This window comes from Myxine glutinosa, chromosome 3 (assembly GCF_964187855.1).
Source record: "Myxine glutinosa chromosome 3, kmMyxGlut1.1, whole genome shotgun sequence".
NCBI lineage: Eukaryota > Metazoa > Chordata > Myxini > Myxiniformes > Myxinidae > Myxine > Myxine glutinosa.
In genome coordinates, this window is record NC_136263.1 from 93,638,538 (window position 1) to 93,651,682 (window position 13,145).

General features: G+C 42.8%; 1 protein-coding gene across 7 annotated transcripts in view; it reads right to left on the bottom strand.

Annotated features, from left to right (window-relative positions):
• Window positions 1-13,145, bottom strand: part of RPTOR (regulatory associated protein of MTOR complex 1) — a 301,256-nt gene that overhangs the window by 163,460 nt on the left and 124,651 nt on the right. For 5 of the 7 annotated variants that reach the window (XR_010983689.2, XM_068110469.2, XM_068110467.2 and 2 more), the window contains exons 4-7: window positions 8,889-9,047; window positions 6,763-6,909; window positions 4,810-4,988; window positions 4,257-4,316 (exon numbers count right to left, since the gene is read on the bottom strand). Coding sequence is in view for 6 of the 7 variants with exons in the window: in XM_068110469.2 (XP_067966570.1) it covers window positions 4,257-4,316; window positions 4,810-4,988; window positions 6,763-6,909; window positions 8,889-9,047 (545 nt within the window). In the remaining variant the exon portion in view is untranslated. The remainder of the gene's footprint in view (window positions 1-4,256; window positions 4,317-4,809; window positions 4,989-6,762; window positions 6,910-8,888; window positions 9,048-13,145) is intronic. The other 2 variants (XM_068110470.2, XM_068110468.2) reach the window with 1 other exon arrangement.

Genomic DNA, 13,145 nt, shown 5'->3' on the forward strand with positions numbered 1-13,145 from the left:
CAAAATACCCCAAAGAACCAAAATACACCGAAGACCCAAAAGACTGAAAAGACCCTGAAAACTCAATGGATCCCAAAGACCCAAAATACCCGAAGACCCAAAATACCCTGTAGACTGTTAAAGACACAAAATATAATGAAGACCTAGAAGACCCCAAGGAACCAGAACACCCCAAGGAGTTTGAAGACCCAAAATACCCAGAAGACCCAAAATACCCCAAAGGACCCCAAAGACCCAAAAGACTGAAAAGACTGAAAAGACCCTGAAGACCCAATGGACACCAAAGACCCAAAATACCCTGAAGACCCAAAATACCCTGAAGACTGTTAAAGACCCAAAATACCCCAAAGACCCAAAATACCCTGAAGACCCTTAAATATACAGATGACCCCAAAGACCCAAAATACCCCAAAGACCCTTAAATATTCAGAAGACCCAAAATACCCCAAAAACCGCAAGACCCTTAAATATCCAAAAGAAAACAAAAACCCAAAAGGCCCTGAAGACCCAAAATTCCCCCAAAGACCCACAAAGACCCAAAACACTGAAAAGACCCCAAGATCCTCAAGACCAATAAAGACCCCAAAGACCCAAAACACTAAAAAGACTCCAAGACCCTTGAAGATCCAAAAGACCACAAAGACCCAAAAGACCCTGAAGACCCAAAATAACCCAAATACCCTGAAGACCCTGAAGATCCAAAGACCCCAAAATACCCCAAAGACCCAAAAGACCCAGAAGACCCTTAAATATCTCAAGGACCCGAAATATCCCAAAGACCCTTAAAGAATCAGAAGACTGAAAAGACCCTGAAGACCCAAAAGACTCAAAAACCCAAAAGACTCAAAATACCACAAAGACTCAAAATATATCAAAGACCCAAAAGAACAAAAAGACCATGAAGACCCCAGAGACTCAAAATATCCCAAAGACCCTTAAAGATGCAAAACACCCCGTAGACCAAAAAAAATTGAAAAGACCCAGAAGACCAAAAAGTTCCTAAAAACCCAAAATACCCCAAAGACCCTTAACGACCCCACAGACCCAAACAAACCAAAACACTAAAAATACCCAAAAGACCCTTAAATACCCTGAGGACCCAGTGGAACCCAAACACCCAAATTACCCCAAAGCCCCAAAGACCTAGATGACTGAAAAGACCCAAGGACCCAGTGGAACCCAAACACTCAAATTACCCCAAAGCCCCAAAATACCCCAAAGACCTAGATGACTGAAAAGACCCAAGGACCCCAAAGCCGCAGAGGACCCAAACGACTCAAATGACCTAAAATACCCCGAAGACACAAATGAACCAGAAAATCCCAAGGATGCAAAAGAGCATGAGCACCCAAAAAGACCTAAATGAACCAGAGGATCCAAAAGACCCTTAGGACACCGAAGACCCAAAAGAAGAGCAATTATGTCTCTTACATTGGAATTTTAGACGGTGGGTGGCAAATCCAGCCTCAAGGTCGGTGTACGGAAGCGGTTTTGTTTTTAACTTACAATAAATACACGGCGTAGGGAGGTGAAATTCTCTGAACGTGACCTGCAAAGTGCGCAGAGTAAACCGAGTGTTCATTTATGTCTGTAGGATGTCAATCAAAAACACCAAAAAGACTGTTAAAGACCCTGAGGACCCAGTGGACCCCAAAGACCCAAATTACCCCAAAGACACAAAATACCCCAAAGACCCAGATGACCGAAAAGACACGAGGACCCCAAAGATCCAGAGGACCCAAAAAACTCAAATGACCCAAAAGACCCCGAGGACCCAAATGACCCAGAGGACACAAAAGACCCAAAAGATCCCAAGGATGCAAAAGAGCTTGAACACCCAAAAGTCCCAAATGAACCAGAGGACCCAAAAGAAGAGTAATTATGTCTTTTACATTGGAATTGCAGACGGGGTGGCTTGCAAACCGAGCCTCAAGGTTGGTGTACGGAAGCGGTTAAAAAAAAAAAAAAAACACAATAAATACAAAGCACAGGGAGGTGACATTCGCTGAACGTGACTTGCAAAGTGCGCAGAGTAAACTGAGTGTCCATTTACGTCTGTAAGATATCTAATAAATAAAGAACATATAAGCACACCTGACACTAGACCCAGGCTTCAGACTTTGGCACGCTCACGCGGCTGCACTGTCAAATAAACTGTTCCAACCCGTCATTTTTGACGGGCTTTATACTGGTCCCTAATAAAGCCGGAGTTATGCTTCTGCGTCTGTGAGTCTGCGAACATGCACGGTGTCGCCCGCAGACGTCCGCATGGGTGTTTGCCAACATACTTGCACGTAACGTTAGCGCATGCACTAGGGGGCAGTGTCGCATTTACTAAAACTAAATAATGTATAGAAAACGAAAAAGAACCCAAAAAGGGAAACCCGTTTTCACCCCCAATAAAAGTGTAAACAAAGAGATGTGCACGTTGCTTTGCAGTGGATCAATTTCTGTAGCCTACAGAAAAGGATAGGAGAAGGATATTGAATGCTTTAAGGAAGAATATAGTTGGTTATGCTGTGCTTGAGGATCAGTTGTGGCAATATTACGCTGAAATCTACGCTGAAATATAGTTATACGCTGAAACCCACGGAAGAAGGCACAAAAGGAGATGGTCTGTGAGGCCTCTGCACATATCCAGGTCAGATGAGGTGTCATACAAATGTTTATATTTGCGAACCTCACCTGAGAGTCGCTCCTCAAACTGTTCCATTGCTATTCTCCGTTTGAATGCTTTGGTTCTTTGTTTTAGTTCCGTTTTGGGTTTGGGCCCAACCCGCAATGCTACCGGATATACTTCCCTGCTCAAGCAATCAGCGTTTGTTTGACGCACACGACCACAGCTACGCACGACGTGTTGTTGAGATTTTGGAGGTGTGCACGTCGTCCCCTCTGTGGGCTACGGTTACCCATAAACCCCTTCTCTGCGTAGCTACGCAGAGACATTTACGTGTATCTACGCAGAAGCATAACTCCAGCTGAAATGGACTGTTTATGAAAGCACCATTCTGTCAAAATTTCATCTCAAATACTAGAACGATACTATTTGATGTCGCGACGTCGACCGGTATGCCTCTGCCCACATCATTACATCAATACATCATTATACATACTTGTGCCATGTTTGACTTCGTTCCCTTCAGCGGTTCGTTGTGGTGGTAACGAAAACCTATTAGAGACTCTGACCTTTGACCTCTTCACCCCATAATCTAATCAGTTCATCCTTGCATCATTATTTATACTTGTACCAAGTTTGACTTAAATCCCTTCAGGTGTTTCTAAATTATCACAGCAACAAAAACCTATCATGGACGGACGGACGGACAACCCGAAAACATAATGCCTCCGGCCACTTCGTCACAAGAGACATTAAAAGAGAACAAGCATTCTGAGTATTGCGCTGCAATACATGTCCCCTGCCGGCAGTCTGTCGTCCAGAAAACTGTTGAGGAAATTACCAAAGTTCAAAGTGCCATAACTTTGTCAAAAATGATCGAAACGTCGTGAAATTCGAACTTGATCTGTAACTTATCATGAGGAAACCTTGTACCAAGTTTGAAATCATTAGCATTAAGAGTTTAGAAAAAAGTCCAGAAAACTGTTCTTTGCGTGACAGACTGACAGACGGGGACAGACTGACAGACGGAGGGACGGAGGGACGGAGTGCAAACCTATAGTCCCCTCCGGTGTACACCGGTAGGGGACTAATAACAAGAAAAAATGCATGATTTTTTTAGTGCTTCGACTTTGACCTTTTAAAGTCCAAATTGGGGCCCAAATCCAAAAAGGGGGGAGGGGTCTCTGAGTGCGGTGGACTAAGGTATCTCCAAGCCAGATTTGAAAAGGATTGGATGAGAAATGAAAGAATGGCTTGCAATTGTAATTGTTGGAAAGAAAGAAGGAAACAGAAAAAAAAAGGAAAAAAAAGTATTTCTCCCCTCAGTGCAGGAGGGGAGATCTAATAACACAATGATGTGGAATACATGGTTGGCAAAGATGATTAAATGTACGAGAAATGTCACGTAACAATCAATCACTCAGGTGAAGAATCGAATGAGGAAGGAGAAAGCAACCAGATAAACAGCAAGCATATTATTCACATATACAGGGGAATTTCCAAGATGTCTGGGACTCTGAAGCACAAGGTACATTTCCAGATTGTCTGCAGATATCCTTCACATCGGGTGTCTCTCCTTAAGCTCACACATTTCAAAGTTCAAATTACAATCAATAATGGGTTTAAGTAGATGTCATACTTTTCAATGAGGTCAAGCGTTACTCCCGACACCAGCTTCCCACTCTGTTGACCGCAAAACCTGTGGGCACATGACCACACGAACCAGGTAGTGTGATTCCATCAATATATGACAAAGATGCTCAACATACGAACAAAGTTCTGAACATATAACTTTGTTCGTAGTTTGGTTTTTGATAAGCCTGGATCTCACAATCAATCAATCTATACTCCAACCAAAACTCTGTCATTTGAGGCCAAATGTTAATGATTTACGTTGACCGTCTGATTCACCATTAATGCGGTAAACTGCGTGCATGGTACATCCCCTCTGAGATCAGCTATCCTTGGCCCATGAAATGAATTGGAATTGTATTGTTTTTTATATACAAGGTGCCAACACATTTCCACATACAACGTTATTATGCAAGTATAAATGTGCTGGAACATTGCTAGAAGGGGTATCCCAATGCGCCCCGTGTCACATTGCACTCCAGTTTCCCCTACTTGTGTGACGTCCCATCAATCCTTCAACTCTAATGAGGTCGTATCTCCATTCTGGTGGATGCAATTACCAGCGAAGTGCAATCTTGATGGGTGTGGTGAGGCAGGATGTGAAAAGGTCAGCAGGGAGTTCTGGGTTCATGGGAAGCAGTTGGTTGGCCTCGCAGGCAGCGAGCTGGATGCAATCCTTCATGGAAGGCGGTAAGGGAACTTGGGCTAATGGGTGGCTTGGACTGATTGCCGCCACCTGCTGAAGATGCAAATGCAAGTCAGACGAGGTTTAATAATGCATTAAATGCAGCAGCATTGACGAAGCCTGCTACTACATAAAACACAAGCTGGTGAAGCTTTCTTAAAATACCCCTCTCTTCTCAAAATAATTTCATAATAGCAGCTTACGATACAAGTTCAAAAGGTATTGAAAATGGGGTGGGTCATATAAGGTACTGGAGAATCAATGCCAGAGCATACTGCTTTAATTGGTTGATTCTCACAACACACAAATTGCAATTTCACCCCATGCAAGTGTCATTTACCTCCCATTGTCAATAAACTGGATTACTGAACTGTAACAGTTAATATGTAGTGCAGGATTGCCAAAGTTTTTCTGTAGGGGCTGCGGCAAGGTACTCTACTGCCTTAGAACCTCTGCAGTAAGGGTCAGCAATAAATTAAACCGTATCCAGATGGTAGTTCCACAAATGGGAGAAAAGAGGAACTAAAGAGCATAGGTGTGAGGAAAGCCTTGATCTTGGGAGTTTATCCATCAAGGGGGTATTGGAAAAATATGTGCATCCTGGAGGAGTTGGGTAGGATTTGAGGGCTTTACAAATGTGACGAGATTAGATGTAGCATATTCTTTACAGAGTATTAGTGCTACCAAAGCAACATTGTCAATGTGAATTGCATATCCAAGCTGTGTGTCCCAACTCAAGAAGTGACAGAATCATCTTCTTTGAAGTTCAATGGTTTTTGCATCAGCCTCCTCTTTTGGGGATTGGTAATGTTATCACTGCCAAGTCCTTTAAAAGGTTTATGCATTGATACACTACCCAATTCCTCTTCCACGGAACACCAATAAGCATTCGTTTTTTGCATGATAAAGATTCCTGGACAAGTTTCTGCCACACATGCAAGTGGCAACAAGGGACATTTTTGTAATTACTCCTTAATTTAAGAGACTACTATCCAAGATGGCTGCCAAACACGTGACCTACATCATCATTTTCAAACTATATGCAACAATGGTATTACATGACATTTGTAAAATTTTGCATCTATAGGGTAAGCGGTTTCAGAGATAAAATTATTTAATATTTTCCTTCAATCCAATATGGCTGCCAAACCATGTGACCTATGCTGTCATAAATTTAATATTTCAATACAAATGGGTCAGAGATCATATGCATGCAATTTCAGATTTTTAGGATAAGGCATTCGATTAAAACATTTATGGCTGGTATACCACTTCACCGATGATGGCATCATTATCATGCTTTTGTTCACCATTGGGAGTACTTTGCAATGTGCAAAGATTCAAATTTTTTCATTCAGCAGTTTCAGAGAAAAATGTTTTTAATTATTTGAATTTATTCCAAGATGGCTGCCACACCACGTGACCTATGACATCACAATCATCATACAAAGATTCTGCATGTGTGCCGCTCCTAACCTGAAAGTTTCATCTGAATCGGACATGTGGTTGCTGAGAAAAACGAGGTTTAGCCCGTACGGACGGACGGACAGACGGATGTACGGACGGACAACCAGAAAACATAATGCCTCCGGCCACCTTCAGTGGCGGGCGCATAAAAAATTAAAAGGCAGCTTTGTTCTCTACAAGCTTCCATGGCGATATCGCCATATTGTACAAGCTTCCTTGGTGAAAGCCAACATGCACACCATGCTCCGGCAATAAAACTCCATTCTTACAGCAGACTTAGAAGCTATGCACAAATGTAAGCTCCAAATCATTAACCCGACTGTGCACCCTTAGAAAGTTACATTTCCAAGAATATACTCACCTCAAGCTCCTGCTCACGCTGCAAAGAAAACTGCTTAAAAGACTTGACGATTATCCCAGCATTGGAACAATCGTAAACGAAAATGGAAGGACTTCCCATCCACGTCTGCAAGTCGTAGATTGACAGTGGGATATACTGGGTGTAATTCTGCACACACCACAGGGGACCGGAAATAAAATACGAATCAACTTGCTATTTCTGCCCAGGATCACATATGCTCATAAGAAACGAGTTCAATTAGCAATGCACATTGCTTCCATTGCAATGCCAACAACGAGGACTTGGTTGAACAATTCAATCAAAACAAAATGTCAGGAAACACTGATAATGCCTTGCCAATTATCACAAACAACGTTCAAACTCTTCACTTAAAAATATCCCAAATAAAAAATTTTCTTGAAAAAGCAACTTTTTATTCCATCACCAACGTAACCACATTATGAAAACATGGAGTAAACCAAACGACAATGTTTAGACTGCGATCTCTTCGTCAGAGCAAAAAAAGGTTTGGATATAGGGTCATTTCCCTCCGATGAAGGGATAATGCTTGAAATGTCAGCAACATCTCGTTTTGCATGGCAGTAAGCTTACCCGTATTAACCTTTTGTTGATAAAGAGGAATACTAGTTTTATTAGTCCCCTACATGGAGGGGACTACAGGTTGACTATATCTGTCTGTCTGTCTGTCCGTCCCACCTGGGGATTTCTGGACCTTTTTTCCATATCCTTTAACCTATTCAACTGAAACTTGGTACAGCCTCATTATGTTAAGTTACAGAACAAGTTTGAGTTTTGTGGCGTTTCCCCCAATTTTTCACGTAGTTATACCGTTTTTGCTTGGAACAGGAACGTTCATCGAGACCGGTAGGGGACATGTCTTGCAAAGCGATTCTCCTTCTTGTTAAAAGCTAGTGATAAACTGCTTCAGTGGAGAAGACAAAAAATTGATTTTCCCCAAAGAACAGCGAGAAAGTGCAAGTTTACCACTGTGAGAAACGAGGTAAAGTTTTGGGAGTATCCTTCATCAGAGCACAATAGTGGTGTAAGTTGTAAAATAATTACAAAGAAAGGGCTTCACAGAGATTCAAGTTGAGAAAACGCAGTTTACAAATTCATTGTAATTAAAATTCATTGTTCCATTTTAAAAATCGATTGTTTATCTTGTATGCATATGCAGAGGGACACGAGCCTTCATAAAGACAAGTACAAGTATTCAATTTTACGTCTGAATTATAGATAAGAGGTATTAACATGGAGGTTGGTAAGATTGACATGGAAATGTAGCATATGCATGAATAAAAATAAAAAAAACCACCTTTAGAGGCCATTTTTCCCCGCAAGTGGGGGTTGGCCTTTTTCGGGAACTGTGGTTGTTGTTGTTTTTCGGTCCCCTTTTTGAAGCAATGTTTTACGGCCGGATGCCCTTCCTGATGCCAACCCTTTTTGCCACCTTTAACGACAAGCAGGGAATTACCAGTGAACTGGTACTCAAATTTGCCGACCTCGGAAGGATGACAGGCTGAGTCAACCCCCCTGGCGTTAATTCAGCGATTGACCGGGATTCGAACCCTCGAACCCAGGATCCTAGGATCCTAAGCCGGCACCCTAGCCGCTAGCCCAACACCAGGGATAGCATATGCATGAATGAATGAAAGAAACAGATTACACACACCTAGGCTGTATTTACTATACAAAAAACACCCGCTCCTTTCGCGAGCAGCCATTGGAGTGGGAGGAGGGAATAGTTGGGAAGTGGGGCAAATGTACTTTGTGCCGTGGCTAATAATCCCCCTGTCTGCAGTAGAGGTCAGTAAACCACTTGCGCTGTGGAATGTGTACAGGAGAAAATCAGAAGTCATCTCCTCTACCCCTCCCCCTGTGAGGGAATGTGGGGGGGCTGTGCCAAGACCTGACGCTGGGTACTACCAATACATGTGCAAAAGTTGGTGGAGATTGGCCCAACCCTGTTTTTTCCATGATTTTCAGACTTACACACATACAGATAATTTCCTTATTTAATATCGTAGAATATACGAAGTGAATATGGATGAGCATAGTAATTTTAAGGAATCTGCACTGGATCTAATAAATAGGTAATCAGAAAACAAAGGTGAAAAAAGCCTCACTTTGTTGAAGACCCAAATTTCACCATTGACGGTAGGTCGGGGTACTCCGTGTCCATTGTAGTGGAAAAGTACACGTTCCTCTTTGGCATTGCGTCGTAAAGACATGCACAGCTTCTTCACCTCCTCAACAGTAGGGTCAAGGCACTGCTTGTAGCGAGCCTGAATACACAAGTATTTGAACATGTCAACACTGCCAAGCAACAATGATTTGCATTCACATTAGGTTCACAGAAAAGTAGACAAGATCATATTTATTTTTGGCGTTGAAGGGTGTCAGCAATATTTTAAATTCTATACACTGACATGCAGGTCAAGTCAAGGATTTGAGCGAGGTAATAATCTACCAGCTTGAACTGCAACCTGCTAGAGGAGGAAAGGTATAACAGGTTAATTTGTGCAATTGTTACCATACTACATTACATTGTGGAACATCCTTAAAAATATAATCATGCAGTGTATTTACATAATTAACAATAACAATAATGTATTATCTATCTTCTATCTTCTATATATATTGTTGTGGTTTTGAGATTGTAAATATGACATAATTAAAGGTTAAAGGTTTGCCCCCCATAGTTAGTCCACAAGCAACACGTAGGCCCACTTAGAGTATTAATTATGTCAAAGTATGTGTAAGAGTCGGCCATTTTCCTTGTAATATCTGCGTTGTGTAAAGAAATGAGCTTAGGTCCCTTTCATTTTGCGGCCACCCTCCAATTACATCATGGGCAAACTCGATCCCGCACCCCATTTGGCATCCCTCAAGTTTGTTATGCTTTGGCTGCCAGCAGCGTTCGCTGCCCTTGGTTTTGCTCAAAACTAGTCGGGTACCACGAGGTAGGCCTAAGAAGAGGGAGGAGCGCGAGGGTCGAGGAGGGGCGGCGACAAGGAGCACGTCAGAAGGCGATGACGGTAAGGGCTACCAGCCAATCAGGGCTTTGAGGGCATGGCGTGATGGGGCGTGGTGAAGAACGCCTGGTGAGTTCCAGAGGGTTCCAAGGGCGTGGCAATAAAACCCTTTGCGCGAGGCCCCCACCTCAGTTGAGAAGGGAGAGGTGCTTGTGAGAACTTATGCAAGATAGTGGGGCAGATTTGTGTAAATATCCATAAGGATTGTGGGTTTTGTGGTAAAAGCACCAAAATTGGCATGTATGATGTTAAGGACCTACTAATTGATTTTAGATATAGTACCAAGCAGGATTTTTTCCGAGAAGCCCATAAAGTGGAAAATCCAAAATGGCCGTCGGCCGATTCAAAATATCTGTTAATTGTCATATCTTTATGAATAGTCAACGCAGAAACCTGAATGAAGTGTCTTTTTGTATGTTTCTGTACATGACGAATCCAATGGAACCATTATTTACTTTTAAAAATGCATATAAATCAATATAATGGTCAATTTCAGGTTGAAATTCAAGATCGCCACCATTCGATTTGTCGATATCTAGCAAATGTCATATTATACACAGTAATTCATATCACACCATGGATGAAGTGTATTTTATATATTAGACAGTATACATATTTCAGCCACAGTCGCACCATCAATAAAAAAAACAATAACATGGTTGTGATTTGTGTCATGCGGCACCCATACCGAGTGTCATATCTTCCCAAAAATATGTATATCGTATGAATATGTCTTTCCAAACAGGAGGAATACAATGATACCCTCACCTCATTGCATCATCGTTTGGCTTAGATTGTCCATCGTGCCTTGCAGGATCTTGTAGTAATTAGGTGTGGGAAAACGAAATAGGTTATTGTCGTTATAATATTAATGTTTTTGTCGTTGTAGGTGGCTGAACAGAAGTGACTGAAATCATGTCGACACGCAAGAAGTGCAAGCTTGTTCATAGAGAGACATTAAGATCACCTGCGGCCACAAATGAACCTATTGACTGGAGTCTTTGTGCTTTATGCCAGGAACGTTCAGACAAACCATTGAACTGTCCAGCCAAATCAAAACGTCCCGACGTCGGTGCTGGATATCATACTCTCGGTGATAACTTTGAACAGTTTTCTCAATTTGGACAGCCAGCCATTACCTATCGACATAAGTAGGCTTGATGAAGGAGACGGTATTGGACACACACTGGCACGCAATCATGCCCAATGGCATGCATCATGCCGCTTGAAGTGCTGTGCCAGTCGTCTCGCCAGAGTTGAACTAGCTTCACTTCCAACTGCATGTACCAATACCCCTGGAGAAATACCATACATGTTAAGGCAGGCTGAACACAGAGATTCTCCAGAAGATTCAAAATGCTTCTTCTGTGATGAATCTGGAACGGAGATGGCGCCTCTGCATGAAGCGATGACACCAAAACTAATACATAGGGTTAGGCAATGTGCACTAAAAATACAGGATCAAAGGTTGATTGCGAAAATCAGTCCTCGTGACCTTGTGGCCCAGGAAGCGAAGTACCACTCAAATTGCCTTGTCAAATTATGCAATGCCAGCAGCAGGAAGACAGAAGATGGTGTAAAGGAGAATATCGACCTAACATCTCATGGTATAGCATTAGTGGAACTTATGGGATACATAGAGGACACGAAACTCGGCAACAAGGCCATTGCACCAGTCTTCAAATTGACGGACCTTTTACAGCTATACACTGACCGACTGGTAGAGCTGGGTGTTGAGATAAGTGGGCGTATTCATTCCACTGATTTGAAAACTCGAATACTCGCAAACATGCCTGGGCTTCGTGCATACAAACAAGGTCGTGATGTCATGCTCAGTTTCGATGACGATGTAGGGCATGCATTATGGGATGCATGCTTTGATGATGGTGATGATGAAGCTACATATGATTGGCGATGATGATGGTGATGATTGGCGAAGGCGGCCCACATAATCCGGTGAGATATGCTTGGAATGACCGCACAATTTGATGGTTCCTTCCCACAGGGTTGTCAAGAAGACGCTGTGCCTAAGTTGCTTGTTGCTTTAGTTAGCATGACTATGGATGGACCAAATATCAAGAAGAAAGACACAGATGAAGTAAGACAAGCAACACTGAGTATTGCTAAATTACTGCAATACAACAGCTCTGGGAGAAGACGTGAAGGGTCCACTGGTCCATACCACATTAAAAGCAGAGAGATGCCACTACCCATATATCTTGGCATGATGATTCATGGATATACACGTAAACGGGAACTTGTTGATATCTTGTACCACTTAGGCTTATCAGTATCGTATGATAGAGTTCTTAACATATCCATGGACACGGCTATTTTGGCAGCTCAACAGTATGAATCCGAAGGGGTTGTTTGTCCCCTCATCCTGCGAAAGAATCTGTTCACCACAGCTGCTGTTGATAACCTGGACCACAACCCGAGCTCAACCACTGCCCATGGTGCTTTCCATGGCACAGGCATATCGCTCTTCCAAAACAGAATAACAGAGTCGGACGGAATAATACGTCACAAGTCAGAACTGCAACCGTATCTTTCTATCAAGCAAATACCACCACTCCCTGATTCGTACACAATGCTGACCCCCATCACAGCAAAAAAGGATCCGATGATCCCTCCGATTGAGGATACACTCAAGTGTGATGGTCAACTTGTTAAAGCTGCCATGGAAGAGGAGAAGAAGTGGCAGTGCAACATGCATCGGCTCATCAATGAAGAGGTACAGAGTATTCATGATCCAATCAGCTGGGCTGCCTTCCATTCCATTACACAGCAATCACGTGACTTTGATGTCACTATCGGATCTCTTCTTCCACTGTTCCCAGATGACTCAAAATCTGTGGCAATGATTCGCCATTCAATCGATGTCATACAACGAGCGGTCCATCTTCTGAATCCCGGACAGGTGCCTGTGTTGACAGTAGACCAACCACTCTTTGCAATTGCTAAGTCGATCCAGTGGAACTGGCCCGAGGAGTATGGGGAAGAGAAGTTTGTCATTCTACTAAGTGGCTTACATATCGAAATGGCTGCCTTGACGACGCTTGGAGACTTGCTCGATGGCAGTGGATGGACACACGCTCTAGCCCAAGCAGACGTTGCTACATCAGGAACTGCTGAAGCATTCCTGAAGACGTCACATGTCACACGGACGAGACATGCACACCAAGTTACCGCCAGTGCATTGTCAATACTGTTGCATAAGGCCTACGATGTGTACAGCTGCGAAGAGAGTGAACCCATACCATTTGAAGAATGGTGCATGAAGCGAGTTGAAGCCTCTCCACAATTCCAGTTCTGGTTTATCGTCATGCAACTTGAGCTCCTAGTCTT